We start from the raw sequence: 25,805 nt of genomic DNA, 5'->3' as shown, positions 1-25,805 counted from the left end.
TTTTGCTCCTCTGATAGCAGGCAGTTAAGCTGCCATCTAGTCAGGCTCTAAAAGGTGTCTAGCTCATCATCTCTGCTTCCAACAGTGCTGTGAGAACGCTGACCTTTGCTCTGAGGTGCAAAAGAAATTCCAGGGTTTTTAATTTACTCCTTTGTTGTGTTCTTATTCAGATAACACACAATAATGATTTATATAATGAAATTTTTCAACTAAAATAAATCAGTAGGAGATGAAGAGATTTTTAAAAACTCTAGCACACATTTTTAGCACAGTGAGAGATCACTGTGGCAAAGAGTAAAATAAATTTCTCTAAGAGAATTCTTAATTTCAGCTATAATCATAGCATTGGTGCTTTCACTAATCAGTTTTTCACATGGAAATGCAGATCCTTAAGAATACAAATTGTGCCCTTTTTATTGTTGTTAAGAGACTTGTCTGTGGGATTGTTTTTTAGTTGGCAAATACCTCTCTGATTGTGAAATGTAAGATTTCTAGATTATCTAAAATATGAATGGACTATTCTGGATTTTAGGTAACCTTTACTAATAAATGCATGTTTATCTGCACTTCACTTTCTCTAACTAAAAATGATCAATAACTGGTAACTGCCACTGATTATGTATTTATTTTTCATGTTGCATGGATGATTGTGTTAATGCATATTTCATTATGCTTTGCTCTTTTTGAAACCTCTTTGTCTTTATTACAGTCAAGAAAAAGCTTGGCTTCATTCCCAACCTACGTTGAAGGTAAGAGCTGAAAAGAAAATACTGAGCACTGAGTCATTCATGAATCTTTTAGCATTGGGGCATATGAAGCACTGAGATATAAGACAATGGAAGGGAAGAAAGGCCACAAAGTCACTTATTCACAATGTTAACAGTCTTAGGATCTTAGACTCAAAGGATGATAGCTGGGAGCCTCTCAGAAATCCTCCTCACGTCTTTGCTCATTATGTGGATGAGGACTCTGAAATTGGAGTCGAAGCTGTGGGCTTTACCCAGTGTCATGCAGCTTAGCAGTGGTCACACTGGATCCAAAACCCAAGTCTCCTTATTCTGTCTCTGTGCACCTCATACATTCAAAAAGAAAAATTCAAGTGGGAATGAACATTAACTAAGGCAGAAATTTTGGTCTTTTTTAATAAGAAAAACCTTCCCAGCAATTTTCATCTATTACGTGGATGAGCTAGTAATAGTAACAGTTACCGCATGCTTACTCTGCCAGGTTCTGTTCTAAGCACCTCCCATGTAATAACTAATTGAATCCTCACTTCAATCCTGTGAAGTGAGTTTTATTATTATCCCCATGTTATAATGAGACAACTGAGGCATCAAGAGGATAACTTGCCCAAGATCCCACAGTTGGCAGTGCAGACCCAGGCTATGAATTGGCAGGCTGGCACCATACTTCTCTCTGGAAACCGGTGTCTTTGTGGGGCTGCCACACATGGTTGTGCAGGTTACTCACTGCACAAGGGCACCTACTCTAAGGCCAAGTGGGGCCAAAGTTCAGCCAAGCTCTGCACTCCAGCTGGAGACTGTACCATCCAAATGGGGCACCAAATCAGGCACCATTTCTCATTCACAAAGAGGCACTCACTCTCTGGCTAGAGGTGATGCTGAGGGTCCACCTGGGTGCATCGCCATTTCCTTGAAGGAGGCTTTTCTGGAGGCCAGAGAACGCCCAGACATCTCTCTGAGGGTGTGTCTGGACTTTGGATCCTGTGCATAAACAGTCATTGTGTTCCACTGCCTGGGAAAGGGTTACCAGGGCTCATAAACCTTCATGAACCCTTGGGCTCAAAGCCCAGGACAAGCTCACAGTTTTGGTTTAGTTACTTAGGTTTCTCTCTTGAATCATCGTAAATTATTTGTATCATTTTTGTGAGGCCCTGAAATTCTGTGAGAGCATTCTGGGAAGTTTTCTGAAGTTTGAAGGCTCCCGTCTTCATATTCATCCCCCAGGCCTAGAGATTTTTCAGGCTCAGCATTAGCCTGAGTATGAGGATGTCACATGTGTGCTCCCTCATCCACAGAGCAATCCGAAGGCAGCACTAAAGGGAAACCATGTTCCGAAAGGCCAAAAGAAAACCTGCAATTCTCTGACATAGGATCATTAAGGGTTTAATTTTTTTTTACTTTGTAAGAATATACTATCCCTGAGCTCAAAGTGAACTTATGAAATTGGGGCTTTTATTTTTCTGGGTGTGATGCGATGACAGTGATATTCAATTATATTCAATTTCCTGAAAGGATAAATGACATAAGACCATATCTCAAAAGGTGTTTAGGTCTGATATTTGTGTGTCTTGGATGCTTGGCATTTCTACAGTCATTTAATATAATTTGGATTGCTTTTAAACATATCCCCATACCCACACTTACTGTAGTCAAAAAGGGACCTTCTCAGTGAATAGCGCCAAATCAGAGAATATATGATGTTAGAAGTCCCGTAGAGAAGGTAGTTAATTTTTGTTTTCTTTTAACATTGATTTTTAAAAAATAGATGGAAGACTTTTAAAAGTTCATATCCCAGATGAGATCGTTCTTCTTCATATCTAGTTGGCAATAATGATTATGTTTCCATAACACTATAAATGCATCATCAGGAACTTATCATAGAAGAACTGACAATCTTTTACTTTATATAAAGTGTAATGTGGATTCAGACCTGTTCATATATTATTTTATATGCTTCCCTGCTATACAACTGAAACTGTATATCATATATAGCCCGAATCCATCTCACATCTATAAAAGATTCAGAGCGGGCCCCTGTGGCTGTTGAGTAGAGTGTGAATTACTGGTATGTAGTGGAGGCAGATTTGTCTGTGTACCACTCACAGTGTTAGCTTCAAAGTCTTGCTTATAAAAATGGAGAATAAGACAAATAACAGGCTTCCTTATTTAATTACTACATAGATGCTTTGTGAAAGCCCTTCCTAAAACACTTTTAATTTCTTTGTTTCAAGCACCACCTTAGTTTTAGATAAATGAGTAGATTATTTTACATCTGTACTCTGATAAGTAGTTCAGCACAGGAAGCAGCTGTGTAAACTCAAGATGAGCTTGATGTTTAAGGATAAAAATAAAAAGCATTTCAGATTAGCCTTCCAAGAGGAAAAAGCAAATTGTTTCCATTACAAGTTATCTAATTTAAGACCCTGAGGTTTTAACAGTGGGTTAAAATGTATATTTTAGTCTCCGCAGATGTACCAGTCAAGTCAAATAAAATACACAAGGCTAGGCATGGTGGTTCATGCCTGTAATCTCAGCACTTTGGGAGGCTGAGGCAGGCAAATTGCTTGAGCCCAGGAGTCCAAGACCAGCCTGGGCAACATGGCAAAACCCCATCTCTACAAAAACTACAAAAATTAGTTGGGCATGGTAGTGCCTGTAGTTTCAGCCACTTGGGAGGCTGAGGTGGGAGGATCCCTTGAACCTGGGAGGCAGAGGTTGCAGTGAGCCGAGATCACACCACTGTACTCCAGCCTTAGCGAGAGAGTGAGACCCTGTCTCAAAAAAAAAAAGAAAGAAAGAAAATAAAATACGTATGTTTCAATTGCAGATTAAAATGCCTTTTTAAGTAGACTGTTATACAGTTATATATTAATCACAGACATGTTTTAATTTCGAGTTAGGGTTTACAAGTAATTGTGGTTAGAAACAGGTGCCCCCAATTAAAATATTTAAAACAGGTTTGACTTAAAAGGCTGGTAAAATAGAACAGAAAATTTGATTTTCCTTGGAATCTGTCTATGTGTGGGCACAGGCCAAGAACATTATAACCTGTAAGTGAACAAGATTGACAGCATGGGACTGTGGCTTTAGGTCACATTATCTGTCTTGCACAATTGAGGTCAGAAGCCATTACAGGAATCCAGACATTCTGAAACAGATATCCTATTTTTCTGATCTATAAATTTGTTTCTTCCATTATGGATTAAATGGAGGAAGAGATATGAATGGGGGGGCAAGTAATAGGAATTGCTGTAAAAAGCTTTTCTAAAAAGACAGCCATCTAGTTACTTAACCATTTATCCAGCAAATATCTAGTTGATACCACCTGGGTGACAGTAAGACAAGAGAGTCAGAGGTGAATGTGACATGGTCCTTGTCCCCTAAGAGCTCACAGTCTAACAGGAGAAACAGTATCCTTTATTGCTGAATTTTATGTTCCATGTTTAAGTAAATATTTGCATCACTTTCCATAGTAAATGGTTTAGAGAAGCAAAATATTTTAGAAACTGTGCCTTCTATTTGAAAATGAGGTGTGGGTGCAGATAGACACAGAGAGATGCCTCAGACCAGCAGGTTGGCTCTGCCTCACCTGTGCCAGCAGTGAGGCATGGGAGAGGGGTGATGTGCCATTGAGGGGGTTGGCAGGCCCCACCCCAGGATGGCTTCCTCACTGTGGCTCTATGTGTTACAGTTCCGGGACCCTGCGACCCCGAAGACTTGATCGATGGAATCATTTTTGCCGCCAATTACCTTGGCTCCACTCAGCTGCTCTCAGACAAAACTCCTTCCAAAAACGTGCGCATGATGCAGGCCCAGGAAGCCGTAAGCAGGATCAAGGTGAGGACATCTGGGTGCTCCAACAGGGACAGGGGGCTGGTGTAGGCACTGGAGCAGTCTACAGCACTGGCCACAACTCCACATATAGTTTAGAGGAGAGTGGTTTGAGATGACATCACACAGGCAGTGCTTATCCATGTGCCTGCTAACAAAACAAAAATTTCCAAAATCTACTGGAGTCTTTATATACAAACATGATCTATTTAGGTTGTTATAAATGGCCAGTCTTGAGAAGAAGTGCTCATGATCACAACCTTTGAAAAGTTGATGTAATGAGGAAGGATGCCGTTTTGAGTATTATGTCTCAAGTGCAAGACATGTACCACTGGATTTCCACTGACAGCTGGAGGTCAGTGGCAAACATTCATGTTACAGAGTTGGTTCAAACTAGGTGGCATTGCTTTTGAACCAGTCCATCCTGTTCAAGCTAGATTGAACTGGCTTGCTTCAAGGAAAATGAACCCTTTGATCAAATCTAACCTGGCTAGTCTAAGGTCAGTGCAAGGCTAATCCAGTTTAAACTAGTTTGAGCCAATCATAACATGTTTGAATCTCATTAATCAAGACATAAAAGGAACGAGCCTGTTTGATCCAGGAGGAACCACTCTTATCTGGTTTAAGTCATTCACAACTAGTTTGAACCATCCAGAACTGGTTTATTCCCATGAATAAATGCAGCAACACAGAGCTCTAGAATCTCCACCATGATACCAAAACTACCTAGAATCATGGGCAAACCAGGACTCCAGGAACACTTAAGGTGTGTTTATGTCATCCACATGCCATTGTGCCACCAGCACCTGGAACCACTGGGCAGCCTCCCCGAGCCTTGAGGCCACTGTCACCTAGAGCCCTAGGGACAGCATCATGGTAGAAGTCCAGGACCAGGTATTTCCAGCAAGTTGTAATAGGTTAGAACTTGTAAGAGTCTGTTTTATCCAGTTTCAACTGGTCAAAATGGATTCTTCCCTCAAGGAGCCATTCCATATTTCATACCTTCTCTCTCACACACTCCCAGGTTGCACCCTGGTGTTTGTGTGGTAATGTGGAAGGAGAAAGAGGGACAGGTAGACCGCAGTAACTGAGAATCCTTAATCTCGCAATCAAAGAAAAAATTATTCCTTGAGCACTTAGGCATGAAGAGCTGTGCAGGGTCTTGGCAGGGAGGAAAAACAGTAGCTGATAAAGTGAGATCCTTGTTCTCAAGCTCAGCAGTATGAATGAGGGAATGACAAAGCAAGCCAGGGAGTGTGTGGGGTGTGCCCAAGGAGAGGACAGTGTCAGAGGCCGAGTGCCACCAGAGTGCAGGGGAAGCCTGCAGATGCGAACACCTCTGACCACTGCCTTCTGCCTGAGAGGTAGAAAGGAACAGTAAGTGACCAGCAATTCCAAGAGGTGCTTGTAGAGGAGAGGCAGTTGGTTTGGGCCTCATGCCCAAGCTGATGCTTACGTTAGTCACGTGTCCAGACTCTGCCATGTGGTGAATAGCTCATACCATCACCAACACCGTAAATGTGATGCGCCTGAACCCTCAGCTGTCCAGTTATCCTGCAGTTCCCAGGATGCTGTATGAATGGCCCCACGTCCCTCTCATGGCTTCCTCCTCAGGCTGCTCACTGCCGCTCCTGCTGCTGGGGCCTCTGTGTGTTACCCACTGATGTGACCACCTCTCTGTACTTGGAGGAAATGCTTCTCCCCCAAGCTCAGAGCTGGCCCCTCTCTTAACTCCTCCTAGGACAGTAAAGCCCATGCCGTAACTTTTGACATGACTACGATGTTTTTATAAACCAGGGAGGAGTGATTTGCAACTGCCTCAAGAGTGACTGTTGTCACAACCCTGCTAGGCCAGACCTAGGGTCAGGATTACTGACAGGACCTTTTAGTTCCTTCCGTGTGTCAGGGATCCACTCAGCCACTTCATCTGGGGCACACAAACCTTGCCTGTGCCTCAGAGGCCCTGCTGCCATAAGGCCCATTTCTGTGGTGTTTGTCTTCTTCTAAAATTAGCCTCTCCCAGAATGATGGACAGTGGGAAGGTCCAGTTCTTTTAGGGGAAGCCCCACCCCCTACCCAAAGAGATGTGTCTTGCCCCATGGCTCCCAACAGGACAACTCCGTGGAGACAGTCTGACCTTCATACCTTTTGGGACTTTGAGACTAAACAATGCTACGGATAGAACATCACCATGTTCTTGGGGAGCTGCCCATCCAAGCTTGGCTTAGTTCCCTTTCACTGTCTTCCCATTTCCACGAAGTAGTGACATTGTGCCAGCAAGTCTCCCCAAGGTCTTCTCCATCTTAATTTAGTTGTCTTCCAGGCACAGCATTCAAAACAACAACCCACAAACCTCTCAGAGAGAGCAAGCTGCTTCTCAGGCACAGTCACGTCCTATTTTGTATAAAGCAGAGAACTTTAAATCAAAGAGACATAGAGACATGATTCTGACTCCACGTGCCCCATGGGTACCAGATATGCCACCTGGGCTTCCAGGTGAATGGTGCTGTTAGCTTCCCCAGGTTTGGTGGAAGCACAAAAGCCTGGTGTGCCTCACTTGGGGTCTCTGATAGACAGGGACTGCCTTCATAAGATGTGTTTGGAAATGAGTGGGGGCACCTCTGCTTGTCACCATGACTGGGGGCATTTTCTGGGCCAGAGCCAGGTGTGCTCAAGACCCTATAACATCCAGGGCAGAGCCACAAAACAAAGATTTTGTCTCTACCAAAATGCCAAAGAGCCCCTATCAAGGAATGCTACCAGAGCCCGTTCAGGCGTATCTTCCAGAATAAAGCAGCAGTCTGCCCCCAAAGGAGTACTGAAGACTTCTGAGGTTGAAAACTGCACGTTGCCTTGAGTTTTTTTCTAGGTTCTATCCATCAAGGTTTCAAACATTTTAAGGTTCAGGTTTCATTTGGGACACCTTGTTTATTAGCCGTCCGATAGCTTTGGACTCCTACAGACAGAACATTTATGCCTTTCCAGTCCCCTTATGGCACTTAGGTAGTGCTGAGATGGCCTTACAGGGAAAAAGCAGGCACGGGGCACATCACTTGAATGTAAAGCAATGTTCGGGGTACACAGCATCCCTGTACCAAAGCTCATCAGTGCCAATTATATTGTGAATTACATTTTCTTATGTCCAAAGTGGTGTCCTATAGAGTTGTTATTCCTTCTTTAAAGTCCAGCTGCCTCATAAGAAATCAGAGATTTTACTTCAAAGCTTCCAAAGGATTGGTATCCCCAAGTTCCACAGTTCATTTGAATCAAAAATTAGATGGCTCTGTTGATCAGAACAACCAAGATAGAGGCTTTCTGATTATAAATACATTTTAGACCTGCCTAGAGCAGAATAGGCATTTGGAAAACATAGATTTATTTTTACAAGCAAATTACTCTGGCATGAGGAATTCATTATAGAGTGGTAAAATTAAATGGTTACATTTCATTTATAACTTATAAGTATCATTTTACAATGTGCATCTATGCATTGGAAGGAACTGTTGCCTGTCATTAAATATTTTCTGCTTCATGTTCCTTTTACATCCATTAAAATGCTTATCAGATTGGTTGACGTTATATCCAGCTAGAAGCCTTTTCCAAGTGTAAATGGAGATACCTGTTTAAGTCAGCACTCTCCAAAAAGTGACTGTGTCAGGGAGCGTACACGGACTTCATCAATGCAAAGGGAAGCTGGGGGCAAAGAGTGCTGATCCTGAGCAGGCTGGGCTGGGCTCAAGTGGAAGGAGCTTGCACCGGGTGCCCACATGTGCTTGGGAGACGCTGCTCTGTAAGGAAGATGGTGCCACGCTGTTTCCTAAAGAGAGACTGACCTTTCAGGACAAGTTATTCTAGGCCACCTTGACAGAAAGGACGTAGAGCACAGCAAAGCTGCAGACTTTATAGCGTCCGTCCAGGAAGGAAGGAGAAAGAAAAGCTCTGTGGATTTATTTTGCAATCCATTTAGCAATGTCCTTAACCCTAATCTGATTAGTAATTTCTGGCTTGGCACTTTCACCTAAACAAAGGTGGGGGTAGTTTCCTCCTTTGTTTTCTGATTCCTCCTTCTTCCCTCACTCCCTGCAGGGACCCCCGTTTTGTCCCTCTCTTCCTCTGCCTACATTGTTTGTTTGACCAGATGGACGTGGCTGGATGTGAATGAGAACTGCTCACCAAGCGCCCTGTTATTCGTGGTGCTTTATCTCTGAACAGACGCTGACCTTGAAGCTTAGGTTTCCATTTCAAAGTAGTCTTTAATTTCTCTTCCATTTGTCAATTGTGGTGTCTGCCACTCATGTAGTACCAACTGTATACTAAAATTGAACATTGCTTATTGGATTTGGACTTGGGGTTTTGAAAATTACTGTTTTCTTAATTTAACAAAAAATTTACAAGATTCCTTTGCCACATGGAGAGAGAATTTGGAGCTGCGGTTTGGCCAGGTATTTTCTACTTAATGTGAAAAGAAACAAAGGAATTTGGCCTCAAATGCCAACTGTTGCTGTGCAGACTCCTGTGATAGGCCCTTTAGAAATAAAAATTAACCAATACACAGTTCTTGAGCTTGAGAAACTTGCAGTAAAAACAAGCCAAAAAGAATGTTAGGTAACAAAAATACAAGGTAAGCTGAGGGCTCTGAAATTTAAAGGCTTTTCCATCTACCACAATTTAAGAGATGACATATCTGAGCACAATAGCAGAGTTAGAAGACATCTGTCATTAAACATTTTTTTGTTTTGTTTTGGTCTTTGGTCCCTCCCTAATGTGTTCATTCTGCCTTTGTTGGTCATCATTTTTGAGAAGTAATATCCTTCCAGAGAGCCCCCATATACCTTAGGGGATTGCATTAGAGCCCTGGTTCTCAAAGCATGATCCCTGGACCAGTAGCATCAGCATTGCCTACAAACTTCTTAGAAGTACAGGTTTTCAGGCCCAACCCCAAACCTACTGAGTCAGAAACTCAGAAGGTGGCACCCAGGAGTCTGTGTTTTAACAAACCCTCCAGGAGATTCTGCTCTGCACCAGCGTTTGGGAACCACTGCCTTAGAGAAAGGTGGACCCGCCAGTGTGTGAAGCATCTTTCCTCCCACTGTGCCCTGCAGCATTCTAGTCAGGCTAAGTGCTTGTCATTAATAGAGTTCCACTGGCAAATAAGCTCAAGAAAATAGATCTCCTTTTTGGACATTTGCTACAGGTGTCTTCCTCTTCAAGGCTCTGAGAAGTCCTGCACTAAGAAGATTTCATTCACTTTAACTAGCAGCTCCCATACTTATTTGAGCACAGAATACATTGTTACCATGTGATAGATACCTGCAATTGTCACCATTTGATAGATACCTGTCATTGGTAGTATTCTCTGGAACATGTTTTGGGAGAAACTTCTAGAGAGAGCTTTGTCCTATGTGCTGTCAGTCTTTAATGTGCCGTAGATAGAAACACATCTCTCCCCTAACAACGTGGGACTCATGCCTACCCCCTTTCTAGAAAAAGCCAGACCGGAAGCCAGCACAATGAGCTCATTTGTCTTCCTTGTTCTCCACTGCATCTCCACCTTGCCTTCCACTCTCATTCCCACTTCATTCTCTGCTCTTCAACCAGAAGATAGGGTGGCCTGCTGAGCCCTACCTGAACCACAGAGACTGCTTCATGTCCATCCACCCAGAGTGTGGTGTTTGTGTCTCCATTCTTCCTATGTTTGTGAAGCTAATGCAATTAGATTAGATTACAAATGGTGTATAGGTATCTTGTGGTCCATGCATTTTGGCAAGCTGCATTCATTATCAAATATTCATATATTCATCTTAACTAGCCTGTCCCAAAGATCAGATTTTTTTCATTCTTTTATGATTTTCTCAAAATTATGATTTCATTGTAGAAGTAAAATGTCTATCATTATAGCTTTGCCTAAGTTGTAGCATTTCCCAGCTTAGTTGAAGAAATCTATGATCAGTAAAGTATTAGGCCCTTCACATGCATTATCTCAATCTCATTTACTCCTCAAAGTGGATGGGGTAGAGAACATTGTGAGGTAGGTGTTGTTAACCCCAAGGTATAGACAAATGGAGAAGTTTACAGATGACAGGCTTGCCCCAGTTGCACAACTAGGGGTTTACAATGGAGTGAGATTGCCAGAGTTTGAATCTCTATTCTGCCACTTCACAGCTGTGTGACCTGGGGCAAGTTAATTAGCCTCTCTGTGCCACATTTCCCTCTTCTGAAAAATGAGGATAACATAATGTAGGCAGAAATGACAACATCTACTTAAACCTCGTGTTTCATGGGATTGATCATGGCTTACCATCTAGCAGGGTAGTAGCTCACAGGGGTGTTGTAAGCTTTTACACTGATTTATGTGAAATACTTCGAAGGATTCTGGCACATAGCAAGTTCTCAGTAAATGTCAGTGGGGAGAGAAAAGATAGAACAGTCAGGAGCATCCCTGGCACGACTAATCTAGAGTGTGTTAACAACGGCAGAAACTCAGTACACATTGTGGATGGAGTAAGTGGGTGGGTGGTGCTGCAGTTTGTCCTTTGCACCACACCCTGCCATGTGGTAAACCGTGATCAATCCCATGAAACACGAGGGTTTAAATAGATGTTGTCATTCCTGGCTTTAAAATGCATGCTGGCCTTATGTTTCTCTTGGACCCCTTTCTGCTACCCTAATTTCTCATTCTGGCTCCAACTCTCCCATCTTCTGTGATGTTATATTTAAATTTTAAATTATAATTTGTTGCAGGGTACTTGGATATCATGAGTGATTTAAAGATGGTATTACTCTAAATCCACAGAATATTTTTAACTTCATAAAAACTGTTTTGGGCCAGGCACAGTGGCTCACGCCTGTAATCCCAGCACTATGGGAGGCCAAGGTGGTTGGACGACCTGAGGTCAGGAGTTTGAAATCAGCCTGGTCAACATGGTGAAACCCCGTCGCTGCTGAAAAATACAAAAATTAGCTGGGTGTGGTGGCACATGCCTGTAATCCCAGCTGCTCAGGAGGCTGAGGCACGAGAATTGCTGGAACCTGGGAGGCGGAGGTTGCAGTAAGCTGAGTTGGCACCACTGCACTCTAGCCTGGGTGATAGAGCGAGACTCTGTCTCAAAAAAAAAAAAAAAAAAAGTTTCAGAATACCTTTCATGAAACTCAGTTTGCCTTTTGGATCCTCTTCCTCAACACCAGTCCCAGAAAAAAAAAAAAAGAATTTGGGTACTCCAGTGATGGTGGAACCTATTTCCTTTTGAAAGAGTTATTTCAAATCGGTTCCCTAGAGTTGAAGAATTTTGACCAACAGCTGTTAGGGTTTGGGATCCAAAGTAATGGAAATTCCTATATTACTGCCATATCATTTCAGGAGAAGTAAAAAACAAACATTAAAGATCTCCCAGCTGTCAGTTATGCAGATTATAACTGATGCCAGTCCGAACATCCCTGGCCAGACTCTGGGGTTCCACACGGGAATCCTCGTGGTGTGGCATGGTATAACATCAGCATAGGGTCACTTCTCAGATGCAGAACTATTCCCACTGTAATGTGCAGCAGTCAGGATGACAGAGTTGCTACCTTCAAACTTTTTCAGAGCAGACTATTCACTGTGAACTCATGGCGACCAGTAAGAACAGCAGGGCATCTGTGTGGGAGTGCGGTTGCCCTGGTTTCCCGGGTGTACCAGAGACTCACTATGTGGTGTCTGGATGGGTGACTTATCCAGTTTCTCTACAATGAGGTAGTATAGGCAACATATTTTAGTCACTAATGAAACAGAGATGTGCTGCTGAGAGCAGAGGAGCTTTTCTACCAGGTGAGTACCCAGGAATATGAGAGAGCAGTTCTTCCTCCACCCCAATCCCATTACCACAATAGCGTCTGCAGTTTGGCCATTGACTTGCCATTATTTGTACAAGATCTGTATAAATAGCAAGTCTTAGCAAAAGGCAAGAAATTGCATCATGACCTAGGTCAATTATAATCATATAACAGCAAACACAAATATAGTGCTTAGAATGTATGAGGCACTGTTTGAAGAGCTTTGCATGTATTCATTTTGTCCTCAAAATATCCCTGTGAGGTAGATACTATTTTTATCTTCACTTTACAGATGAAGAAACTGAGGCACAGAGATGTTTAGTGGCTTGTCTCAAAGTTACACAGCTAGTAAGTGGCAGAGCCAGGACTTGGTTTTAGACAATCCAGCCCCACGCTCTGCTTTTATCAACTATGCTGTCTTTTAATTGTGAGCAAAAGGGAGAATGGTACATCCATTTTTAGTTAGGTGTAAACTACATTAATATTACATAAATTTAAGGCAAGAAGTATTACTGGAGATAAAAAGGGAGAACAATGAAAGGATCAATTTACCAAGCAGGTATACCATCCTACCTGTGTGTGCACCTTATAATATAGCTGTAAGATAAAGATTGACAGAATCAGGATACACAGACAAATCCACATAACAGCTGGAGGTTTTAACACACTCAATAAATGATGGAACAAGAGATTAAAGAACCAGCAAGTATATAGAAGGTTTGAACAATACTGTTAACCACCTTAATTGACCTAATTGTCATTGATTGAACACTGTCCCTAACAACTACGGAATGCATATTTTGAAGTGCACATGACACATCCACCAAAGGCAGTCATGTGCTGGACCATAGAGCTAAGCCTCAGCATATTTCAAAAGATTGACATACAGACTGTGTTCTCTGACCACAGTGGAATTAATTCCAAAATCAGCAGAAAAAGATAACTAGAGGCCAGGCGCGGTGGCTCGCGCCTGTAATCCCAGCACTTTGGGAGGCTGAGGCAGACGGATCACCTGAGATCATTTGAGACCAGGCTGGCCAACATGGAGAAACCCCATCTCTACTAAAAAATACAAAAACTAGCCAGGCGTGGTGGCGCATGCCTATAATCCCAGCTACTCGGGAGGCTGAGGCAGGAGAATCTCTTGATCCTGGGAGGCAGAGGTTGCGGTGAGCCAAGATCATGCCATTGCACTCCAGCCTGGGCAACAAGAGCAAAACTCCATCTCAGAAAAAAAAAAAAAGAAAAGATAACTAGAAAATCCCCAAATGGATCAAAATTAATAATAAAATTCCAAATAATCCAAGGTTCTAAGAAATTGCAGTGGAAATTTGAAAAAAAAAATTTAACGGAACAATGATTAAATTGAAACACAAAAATCTATGGAATACATCCAAAGCAATGCTTAGAGGGAGATTCATAGCTTTGCATATCAGAATAAAGTTCGAAAAGCCATAATTTAAGTTTTTATCTCAGGAAGCTGAGAAGTCAGCAAATTAAACCCAAAGAAAGTAGAAGGAAATAAAGATCTATGCTGAAATCAGTGAAATAGAAAACCAGGCGTACAATAAAGAAAATTAACAGAACCAAAACTTGGTTATTTGGAAAGATCACTTGCAATTAAGTATAAGAAGCACTGCAACACATTTCCTTTGTCTCACTTCACCACTTCCCACATACTAAATTCTGAATTACGACATTGATTGTCTTTAGACTGGGATTTTTAAAAGCCAGTCCTCCTCCCACAGAAACGCTTTATGCCACTATTCAGTATTAGTTTGTCAATTCCCTTTTTGACTTTGAGTCTCTGCACATTCTTTCTAACTATTCTCCTGTCTCTGTTTGTTCCATGCTAAGCAGATGGCCCAGAAATTAGCCAAAAGCAGGAAGAAGGTGCAGTACAAACAACTTCATCAGCTTGGTGTTATGCCTGTTCTTTTCATTCGTTTCTGTTTTACCTTTTTATATTTTCGTGTTTTTGTTTTCTGCATCCAGCAAGTTTTTGTTCAGATTTCTTTTTGAACCGCCCCATAAGCCAGCGTTTCTCAAAACTCAGTTGCCGAAGGTGGCCGTTTTCTGTTGCTCATTAGTCATTTCACTTCAGAGGAACGACAGGGAGCAGATTGGAGATGCTAAATGAATCGTATAGTAGTATGGAAGTTCCAAACATTCAGAAGCATCGATGTGGCAGGGACTTGAGTCTGTTTGATTATAGTTATGCTTGATTTGTGGATTTGTCAGATTGCTGGATGCAAAAAAGAAAACTCGCTAATAACCACACATGTACAGAGTTAAGCCCTAAATGAACCAGACTGCGCTTTTTGGTTGTGGAGCTTCTAGGTGCTTATGAGCTACTACTCCTGGGACGTTGAGGCATTGGGGCTCTTTCTTAATGGGGTGGCTTCAGGACTGCTTCTGTGTTGCTGGGTGATATGTAAACATAAAGACCCTCTTACCAGAACTGCATCCAAATGGCTTCATTTGCAGCTGCTATAAACATTGTCTCCTATCAGCTCAAGCAGAGGCAAATTCTAAGTGACTTCCCCAAGGTCTTTTGGTATGAGCTTTTTGGCCTATTTCTTCAATCTGTTGGGCTCCAAAACCCTTACAGAGAGGGCCACTTGCCATCATCGTTCAAAGAGTGAAATCTACTGCAGTGAGTTACTGCTTCTATAGGGGAAGAAGAAAAGGGGATTCCGCATTTTTCCCTGTAACCTAGAGGTGCTAACTCTTGTCCATGTGTCCATCCTGTGTGTGGTAACTTCAGCTTTGGCAGTTTAACCCTAGAGTCTGTATTGCTGTTCTGGTGACTGTGTCTTGGTGCCTCTGTGTGAGCTAACCTTACTCCTTCTGCATCTGGGTCAGGGTAGTGTGGTCAAACTTTCTCTTGGTGCATTTTTTCTTCTCAGGCTCCTGAAGGCGAATCTCAGCCAATGACTGAAGTGGATCTCTTCATTTCTACCCAGAGAATCAAAGTGCTGAACGCCGACACACAGGTATCAGCTGGCTTCCACCTTTCCCAGGGTGAAGCTTAGTGACATCGTAACTCAGAGATGCATGTGTCTGTAGAGCAGGCATGTGTCTGTAGAGCAGCTGTCCCTAGATTCTGGGCCCCAGTGAGCTAGAAGGTGGTGTTCACAGTGCCTGCTGCTGGGTTGGGTTTGGGATTGCTTTCTTAAAGCCCAAAAACACCCCTAAGACATGGAAGACGTTTAGCATTTTCAGAAATTTTAATCAGAGAATTCATTAATGTGAACAAATTTGTCTTTTAAGAAATTTTATTTAAAATCTCTTACATTCACGCACACAAAAACAGAAACAGCCCTGCCATTTTGATTTGTCTTTTTTTTTTTTTTTAACTTCTCCACAAGAGATTCTACTGTTTGGAATTTCTTATTTCTTTTCACCTGCCACAGATCATTTCCTGCTCTTGATTAGCTAAGGGAAATGCCCTCAGGCCTGGGTGGGTATCCGTTGATCCCTCAGCATGGGCTTTGCAGTGAGCCCTGGAGCCCACCCTGCATGCGAACCATACTTGACTGGCTGTAAGGTGGCAGGCGCTTTCTTAGGTCATTAGATGCTGAGCTGGACTTACCCGCCCTCTCCTCCTGCCTCCAGGAGACAATGATGGACCACCCTCTGAGGACCATTTCCTACATTGCGGACATTGGGAACATCGTTGTGCTGATGGCCCGCCGGCGGATGCCTCGCTCCAACTCCCAGGAGAACGTGGAAGCGTCCCACCCATCCCAGGATGGGAAAAGGCAGTACAAGATGATCTGCCACGTCTTCGAGTCTGAGGATGTAAGGGTTGCTTCCTTTGATCTCCTTTTGGGTTAGGTTCTCTTGACTTCTCAGAACCTGATTCAGTCTAATTCATCACACATGATGCATGTATTTATTGTGCACGTACTGTGTGTCAGGCACTGTTCCAGCACTAGAGATATAAGGCTGAGTAAAACAGACAGGGTACTCATCGCAAGGGCTGAAAGGAGACAGAAAATCAATAGGTAAATATACTTAATGTAAAATTGGGTAGTGGGGAGTGCTCCACAGACAAATAAAACAGGGTCAGGGGATGGAGGGACAGGGGCTATGTCAGGTAGGGTGATCAACAAAGCCCTCACTTGAGGAGGTGACCTTGGAGCAGAGACCTGAATAAAGTGAGAAAGAGGAAGGAGCAAATGCGAAGGCCCTGAGGCAGGGGCTAGCTGCGTTTCCCTTTGAGGAAGGGAAAGGAGGCCGAGCTATTAGAGACTTTGGGATGAGGTGAAGAGTAGGAAGAATTTGGCACCTCCTGTAGGGGTTTGAGCAGGTCTGTCCAAGCATGAGGGCATTTTGGGAGGACAGTTCTTTGTGGTCCAGGACCATCCTCTGGGCTACAGGAAAGTTAGCATCCCTGTCCCTCCCCAGCAAACAGCAGGAGCACTGCCCACCCCAGTCCTTAGGAAAACCAGCTCCTTTTCCTGGCACAAAGCCAGTGGTTCCTAAGCTCCATTTCTCTGGGTGATGCAGTCAACAGAGAAAATTTGTTTACAACAGAAGCCATTCTGTCATTTGGCCTACTTTCAGGGTTGTAACCCAAGCTGCTAGTGAGGCCACCAGGCTGCAAACTGCAGCCTGAACTGAGCTGCTCCCAAGTGCTCCCCTACCTCCCCGCACCATCCTGGGCCTCAGCAGGCCTCAGAAGCCGCCTCCCAGGGGAGGCCACAGCCCTATAGTAATTTTTAATAGCAGAAAACTCACCCACCCCCTGAGGGCCATTGCTTTTGACTGTGCTCATTTTTCCTCCTGACACAGAGGAATAGGCTGTGTTTCTCACATGGAGCACAGAGTCCTGATCTGGGAAGAGAAGATGGCGTCTGATAGCCTTGGTTCCTTCAAAGAGGCCCATCTTCTCCAGTACAGCATTCGTCTAGCTGCAGAAATTGCCTTCCTCTTGGAAGTTAGGTGTCAGCAGCCATCCTGCTTTTTTCTCCGGGGAACCAGAGCTGTCGTGGCTGTGGGCACAGAGAGGAGGAGATGCCAACACTTACTGTCACCATCCTTTATTGGTCTTGTTCTCTAGAAAGCAGCCACAGGACAAGGTCACTGGGAGAACAGAGAGCTTGAAATACCTCTGCCTGCCATTCTCCCTACTGTTCCTGTAAAGCTGAGGCCAACATGCAAACGGGGAAAATGAGTTTTAGGAGGTTCTCAGAAAGTTCCAAAAGAGTGAAAATTTGGACTTTTAAGCCTCCTGTGTCCTGCAGGCCAGTGAAAAGATGAAGTTACAGGGATCGAGGATCCCTGTAGGCCCCGCTGCTACCTCCATCTGGCTGGAGCTCATAGGGAGGGGTTTCTTCTCCTTGGGGTACCCTTGGATCCATCAGGGAAGAAAGGAAAGATTGGAGAAGCAAGAGGTAGGCAAGAGTGGACCTGAGAATCTTACCCCTTTGCTTTCACTAGAGCAGGGCCAGAGTGCGCTGGCTGCAGAACGGGGCAAGCTGAGCTTGAGTCCTTCCTCATCCAAGCTGTGCAGCCACTAAGCCTCAAGTTCCTCTTCTGCAGGACGATAGTACCTCCCTCACCAGGCTGCTGTGGCACTCTCATAGATATTGCAGTTAAAGCCTGATGTGTGGCACATGGCTAGTGGTCCATAAATCTCAGTAGCCAGTGTATTCACCAGGGGCATCCACTAATGATGATCAGGAAGTCGACTGGTCACATTCCCAGGTATATATTTTTCAGTTTGTCTGCATGTACCTCTCTGATGCCAAAAGCAATGCCTTACTCCTTCCAGTTTTACAATAGGTAGATGGTGGTAGTTCTTGATGTGATTTGTAAAGTCATCAGATTCTAACAGTGAGAAAAGTTAAATATTTCTTTTCCCATAGCCAGCCACACGGAAAGTTCCCATTTTGCTGTTAATAAGGTGCTTTTACCAACATTTAGGAAAGGTGGGGAAAGAGCAGTGGAGGTTAGAATTGTGTTTTTAAAACACCGCTCTAGAGATTTTCTGGTTTGGCTTTTTCTGCCCATCAGAATTTCACAGAGAAGCCTTCCGGTGTGGTGGGCAGGAGGATGGGCTCTGGATTCAGCCCCCAGCCCCTTCTCAGGAAGTGTGCAGTTTAACCCCTCAACCTCCATATCCTGTTCTACCCAGTGGGGACACTAATACAGATCCATAGTTCCAAAGTCTAGAAAGCTCTGAGAAACAAAAGGGATTTTTGAAGTCAGGTGGCTGATAAACTTGCCTTGCCTGCTGGCAGGCCGTTTATAGAATTTGTCTAGCTTACCATGAATCTTACAGATTTTGCCACAGAAATGTTACTGTGCTCTGTGTACTTCCCCAGACCGTCAGGGGGTTATGGCACAATGTACAGTATTTGCACCCTGCTACCTTTCTAAAATTGGAAAAGTTTTGAATTCTGAAGCAGAGCCTCTTGCATTCCAAGTGAAGGATTGTGGACCAGTCATACTAATAGCTGTCATAGAATCGATATGCAGATTCAGTGATGGTCCTTGTATAGCATTTACTTTTCATAGCATATACCTTGTATAGCATTTACTGCAGCATAGCCACATGAGAAGTGCTCAGTTGCTCTTGGCTGTCTGGATTAATAATGTTGCTTAATTAATGCAGGGAAAAGCTATCAAAACCCAGTGTAGAAGCCAGTGCCACCTCCTGCAAGCTGTGTGAACTTGAGAGGTTCCTTTGTGTCTCTGGGCCTCCATCTCCTCAACTGGAAAGTGCAGGGTTGGACCAGTCAGAGTTCTCAACTCTGTTAGACCCAACACTCCCTTTCTACAATAAATATCTTATTAATGACCCATTACTATCCTGAAATGAAATTCATAGCTAATATAACCTCCCCTATTGAAAAATCTTTCACAGAATAATCAAATTGTGGCCATAAATATAATATAAAGGAAAGATAAGTGGAAAGCAAACTAAAATAAAACCATATTACAATATGTATTAATAAATGCTCTGGCGCAACCATTCTGAAAGGCATAATGAGATAGTGAGATGCTTATACCTACTTGATTAAGCTTGGATGTAGGAGAACGCAGTGTGCAGTGGGATATCATAAACTTTCCAGTTGACATTTCAAATTGAGGGCTAAATAATATGTATGTATCTACAAGCACATGCATAATCACCATGCACGACAGCACACGTGCAGGTTGATAGGGATGTGATTTATCAGCAACACAGATATCACAGCAGCACTGATGTTGATTTTCCAAAGTCATGAAGTTTCCTCCTGGTGAAGTACTGAATGAAGCAAAATAACATCATCTCTCAATTCAGACGGTATTATTCTTGAAATGTTCGATGTGTATTAGAGCCATACAAAGTCTTTGTGTTTATGTATAAATTGGAGTTGAATCCTGGACTCAGGTAACTGTAAACAAGTATTGCATGCACATGAATGTCCAGAGGGATCTGTGAAGATGGTGCAGGGTATAGAATGACTCATCACTGTTATCGAGCTGTTTTTTGCATGGCAGGATATTCAGCATCTCTGACTCCTGTCTGCTGAATGCCAGTAGCTCCCTTATGATCATTGTCATAATCAAAAACATCCCCAGTCTTTCTGAAAATTGCCCCTGGTGGGCACTGGTAGCCCCACGTAGAACCACTGGCCCAGCAGGCGTGATGTCTAGGGCTTCCTCAGACTCCAGGAGGGCCATTGTTCAGGTGGGAAGTGCGCCAGGCCGCTCACCAGGTGCACTGCCCTGCTGACCATCTTTCCTCTCTGGCTGCTGTTCCAGGCTCAGCTGATTGCACAATCCATCGGACAGGCATTTAGCGTGGCATACCAGGAATTCCTCAGGGCCAATGGGATTAACCCCGAAGATCTCAGCCAGAAGGAGTATAGTGACCTGCTCAATACCCAGGACATGTACAACGATGACCTGATCCACTTCTCCAAGTCGGAAAACTGTAAAGATGTGGGTACTTACCTGAAGCTGTTCTCCAGGCTGGGTCAGCTGGGCAGGGGCTTGGAAAGTGGGGCACCCTGCCGCGGAAGTGAAGGGAGATCAATGGTGAGGAGTGCCGTATTGGCAGGACATCATGAAGTCGCTCACCCCCATCTCTCGCTCCCCGCTGTGGGGCCCTGTCATGAAATGCTGTTGTGGACAGGTGTAAACAGAGAGGCAGCACATCCTCTGCTCCTGGTCATCCTGAGCTAAGTTTTGGGTGGGTCCCAGAGGCAGATAGGACCTGAACTCTGCTTGTACAAACACTGCAATCTAGGTAAGGGCACTGAAAAAGTTAAATGATGGTGCCAGGTACAGGCACTAATCAAAACCAACTATACTTGGACAAACAGAGAAGATCTCAAGTTTCAGACAAGAGGTGCTGTGCTTCTCTGGGGATGGCCTGTGGCTTCAAACTGAGCTATTCCGGAATGCCTGTAGGAAGATGAGGCTATCCAAGCTGGTCTGGCGATCTGGGGATTGTAGGGGCAAGCCGAGGGTGGGGTCTATGGAATGGTTGGCAGCCTGGAGATGAGAAAGCTCCACATTTGTCTAGGGAATGAGGAAATACGGTTTGGCTAGAGCAGGAGGTAGGCACAGGAAAGGAGATAGATGGGCCTGAGATCTGGGTCAGAACTGGAGGGCCTGCAAGTCCAGCTGAGGGGTTTGGACTTGATCCCATAGGTAAAAAGAACTTCTAATGAGAAAGTGATCATTTGATCCACTGGGGTCTGTCAGGTGTCTTAGGTCAGATTCCCCAGAAGCAGAGCCTGAGACAGGGATTCTTGTCACAGAGGTTTGTTGGGAGAGTGCCTCAGAACAGAAGGGATGTGGGAAGCTTAGTGGTGGGACACCAAGTAAGGGTGTGGTCCCTTGGACATGAGCTTCCTTCTGTCCAGAGGGAAGCTCCATGGCACATATTGCAGGACAGATTTGTCTCACCTTGGAGCGAGGGAGCTGGCAAGCCTTTGTACCCCATGCCGGTTATTGGCCAAGGCTGGATAGGGGGTATATGAATTTACTAGGGCTGTTGTCACAAAGTCCCATGGACTGGGTGACTTCAACAACACAAACCCATTGTCTCACAGACCTTGTGGCCAGAAGTCCAAAAGCAAGGTGTTGGTAGCATTGGTTCCTTCTGAGGGCCGTGAGAGAAGAATCTGTTCCAAGCCTTTCTCTGGCTTGTAGATGGCTGTCTTCATGCTGTGTCTTCACATCAGCCTTTCTCCATGCATGTCCCTATGTCCAAATTTCCTCTTTTTTTTTTTTTGATACCCATGACAGACAACCATTCCTCTTCTTAAATAAGGACATGAGTAATATTGGATTAGAGTCCATATTAATCACCTCATTTAAAATTGGTTACCTCTGCTAAGACCTTATCTCCAAATAAAGTCACAATCTAAGTCAAAGGCACTGGGGGTTGCTAATTCAACATACAAATTTTGGGGGGACACAATTCAACCTTAACAGAATGTGTCTCCCTTTCAGCTAAGGACAGTTCTCCAGGGAAGGGGCTGACTGTAAGCTTCAGCAGCTGGGGGAAGCAGACACCAACCTGTGAAGGGGACTTTGTCAAGCCCCCCAAAAATACACATACACACTCTGTTGGATGCTTCCAAGAGGTGTGGTACCTTTTAGTGGCATATCTGCAGGCCTCCCCAGAGTGCAGGTATCCAACATCAACCCCTGTCTTCTCTGCCCTGCCAGTGAAGGTTGTGAAAAGTCTGTGTATCCAGGATATGCACTCCCTGTGTGCACACCCAACCTTTTGGTTGTGATAACTTCAGCATCACTTTTTCTTTTTTCTCAACTTTTTCCTTGCAGAGAAGTGTTTCTGTGTGTTTATTTATTTTTAACTCAAGAAAATTAAATGTCGGAGCGAATTGGGGAAGCACTGTGGGAGGGGGAACCTGCGCATGGAATTTGAAAAGATATTTCTAGAAACCATAACACACCACCCACCCACAGAGCCTCGTCCCCTGCCACTGAGGACAGGACTGAAGAAATTAAAAAAAAAAAAAAAAAAAAAAAAGGTGGTCCTCATGGTTGTGTGCTGAGGCAAATTTGCTTATGTGAAACGAGTGAATTACAAAAGAGTGTAGACCTGTGTGAATTCATTTCTTAAAAACTCCAAATATGCGGAATGCTGAGAAGACAGGAACTCATCTGGGTTGGTGTCCCCAGGGAAGTGTCTTTCTTTAGGCAAGACAGGAATGGGGGAGAGGCTTTGATTTCTACCTACCCCAGATGGTCGCTGATGGAGGTTTTCTAAATGTTTTTCTCCTTCCAGGTTTTCATAGAGAAGCAGAAAGGAGAAATCCTAGGTGTGGTGATTGTGGAGTCTGGCTGGGGATCCATCCTCCCCACCGTGATCATTGCCAACATGATGCATGGTGGCCCTGCGGAAAAATCTGGGAAGCTGAATATCGGTGACCAGATCATGTCCATTAATGGCACCAGCCTGGTGGGCCTGCCTCTGTCCACCTGCCAGAGCATTATTAAGGTACCTGAATATGGGAAAAATCAGTTGATGTGGTAAACCTCAAGTGATGTGAAGTGTGACCCCCATCCAGTCATTAATGTATATGAACATATTCAAAGTGTCAGGCACCAAGGAAGACACAAACACAAAAGGCGTGGACTTGCACTCAGGAAGCTTACCATCAAGTTACTGTTTACAGATTCTTCCCTGAAATCAATTTAGATCAGGGGAAGTGTATTTGGTTCACATGACACTACTTTCTGATAGCAGCATGTCCATCACAGGCATCACTAGTCAATCACAGCACTCTCCCACTAAGCCCAGACTCAGCCTCAACAGAAATGGCCTCAGCTTGGGAATCCAGACAGTCACTTATAGTCAGCCAGATACACTTGGCATGATTTACCATCCCTGTCAAAAATGTCAGAAATGCTTCAAATCTGAGAGCGCTTTTTCCTTCCCAGTGGCCCTGACTATGATGCAGGTGAGTTTGTCCTCCCTCAGACCCGGGGTAAAGCAACTCACATGTGCTCATTGCCAGGAGGAGGAGGAAACTCTCTTCCAGTCCATGGAAGCTTTTTCATACCTGAGCATACTTCCTGCTCAACCTGAACTGATACTTATAAAGCTAAGAAGAGCTACTTAGAGGAAAATTAAATGTGAATACTTGAGAAGAAATGAGATTTTCTTTAGACATGAAGCATTCATGTGGAGTTTTTTGAGCACATTGGGACTTGCTGAATGCATGGCCAGTGTGACCAGGATGTTCCTCCTCCATGACGGCATCTGTAGACCCCAGTAGCTCTGCACCAAGTGCTGCGGTACTGTAGCTAGACTGAGATTCCACAGGCTTTTTTTGGGTCCTGTAGGGGTTTCCTGAAAGACTTAGCTGGAACATAGCTGTGTGCGTATGTGCATGTGTGAGAGAGAGGGAGAAGGAAGGGGATTAATTCGTGCAAATAGTCATTGTGAGCAAAAGAAAAATCACAAAGCCAGCCTCCTCAGCTAAGGGGGTGGGGGTGGGAGGTGAAGGTGAGTGTATAGGACACATGGATGGTGACTTTTTGTTTTTAATGAAATGGATTAAATTCTAATTTCACATAAGATAATCACATCTGGAAAGAAATAGTCCTCTTTGGCCTCCTTTAATTTCTTTTTCTTATATCTTATACTTAAATAAATTCTACCTCTTGCTTAATACACGTTAAAGATAAGATTAGAGAATCAACTTTGAACATGGATATTCATTCAGAAAGGTTTAATTGGGCCTCTGTGAGGCACTGAGCCGTGCTCTGAGGAAGCTGGCTTGCCGGTGTGCGTGTGCAGGATAATTAGAGACGTGCAAGGGCTCTGCGGCCAACATAAAGGTGAGAGGCTACAAGTGATTAGATGGACAATTTTATGTGATTTTAAAGTTGACCTTGAAGGAATAAAACCTAGGTAGGTAGCAGAAAGGGAAGTGGCGTTTGGAAGTTTCTGCTTGAATTGATGGACAGGGGCCGGTGTTGAGTCAGGGAGAGATGGGGTCTGAGCCTGGCCCAGAACGGCTGGTCTGGTGTTGCTGTGATTGCATGGAGAGGCAAGCGGGGGGGTGGAGCTAGGGAGGCAGGACCACAAGTCGCTCCTGCCAGTGAGCAAGTTGCTTATTAAACACCTTGGGTGCATGCATGAGAACTGCTGAGGGGCTGTGGGACCCAGGGGCCCCGTGGACACAGTCCCTGCCCCCCAGGGAGCTTGGTCGGTTTGAGGAGAAGTGAAAGGACTTATGGCTCGCAGTGCTCAGTGCTGTGTGTCTGTGCTCTGGATGCTCTGAGAATATGTGTGGACTGACTTGCTGAGCCTTCGGGGCAGCATTCTGTGGGCAGGTACTATTTTGTACCCATTGTACAAGCTAGGAAGCTGAGGCACAGCAAGATGATGTAATCGTCCATGGTCATACAGCCTCCAATACAGAGTCATCCCAGGGAGGGTGTCAGGTGAAATGCTAGGCCCAAGGCCAGACCATGGGGCAGTACTTCTCAGCCAGGGGTGATCTTCATCCCCCAAAATGTATGGAGACTGTTTGGGTTGTCACGGAGGCGAAGGTGCTGCCAGCATCCAGTGGGTAGAGGCCAGGGATACTGTCAAACATCCTACAATGCACAGGACAGCCCCACAGCACAGAGTTATCCAGCCCCAAATGTAGGTAGTGCTGAGGTTGAGAAACTCGGCCTGAGCGGTGTAGGAGTTCAGATGCAAGAGAGAGAAATCGATGAGAGAGGGAAGCTGATTAGGGATGGTTTGTGGGGAGTTAGTCTGAGTCTAGAAGGGTTGGGGAGGAGGAGCGGGGATAGGGGGTTAAGTAAAGTATTGAATAATATTTGTGTTCCCTCCAAATACATATTGAAACCCTAATACCAATGTGATGTTATTTGGAGGTGGAGCCTTTAGGAAGTGATTAGCAGGAGGGTGGAGCCCTCATGGTTGGGATTAGTGCCCTTAAAAAAGGGACCCCATCAAGCTCTCTTTTGGTATGTGAAGATGCTAGAAGTTGGCCATCTGCAACTCAGAAGGGGCTCTTGCCAGAACCTGACAGTGCTGGTACACTGAGCTCAGACTTCCAGCCTCCAGAACTGTGAGGGATAAATGCCTGTTGTTTATAAGCCACCTAGTCTGTGGTACTTTGTCATGGCAGACTAAGAACAGACTCAGACAAGGGGAGGACTTAAGTAAAGGTGGGGATGGGGCCTGGGCAGGAACAAGCCGGGCTTCCTGAGGCCCTCAAGACTCCAGCTCATGGCCTGGAGTCACCTCCTTTCCTCCTCAGGACAGCCCACAAGGGGGACAGCAGATGCTAGGTGCACAGATGGGCCATCAGAGACTCTAAAGGCACAGGAGACTTGCCCAGGGCCCCCAGGTGGCCAGTGAGTCCCCACCCTCCTGCAAATCCCTCCTTCCTCATCTGCGTGGGGACCAGAGGAGGGAAG

At 44.5% G+C, this 25,805-nt stretch overlaps 1 protein-coding gene across 4 annotated transcripts in view; it reads left to right on the top strand.

Moving 5' to 3' along the window:
• The window catches only part of APBA1 (amyloid beta precursor protein binding family A member 1), a 241,529-nt gene that overhangs the window by 196,634 nt on the left and 19,090 nt on the right, over positions 1-25,805 (top strand). For all 4 annotated transcript variants that reach the window (XM_034967608.2, XM_003824746.6, XM_055091880.1 and 1 more), the window contains 7 exons: positions 710-749; positions 4,435-4,580; positions 14,244-14,276; positions 15,293-15,379; positions 16,002-16,187; positions 20,145-20,324; positions 22,648-22,860. In XM_034967608.2, the coding sequence (XP_034823499.1) occupies positions 710-749; positions 4,435-4,580; positions 14,244-14,276; positions 15,293-15,379; positions 16,002-16,187; positions 20,145-20,324; positions 22,648-22,860 (885 nt within the window). The remainder of the gene's footprint in view (positions 1-709; positions 750-4,434; positions 4,581-14,243; positions 14,277-15,292; positions 15,380-16,001; positions 16,188-20,144; positions 20,325-22,647; positions 22,861-25,805) is intronic.

The sequence above is a fragment of the Pan paniscus genome, chromosome 11 (genome assembly GCF_029289425.2).
Source record: "Pan paniscus chromosome 11, NHGRI_mPanPan1-v2.0_pri, whole genome shotgun sequence".
Lineage (NCBI taxonomy): Eukaryota > Metazoa > Chordata > Mammalia > Primates > Hominidae > Pan > Pan paniscus.
The sequence above is the reverse complement of the archived record's forward strand: the minus strand, read 5'-3'. Positions and strand labels throughout refer to the sequence as shown.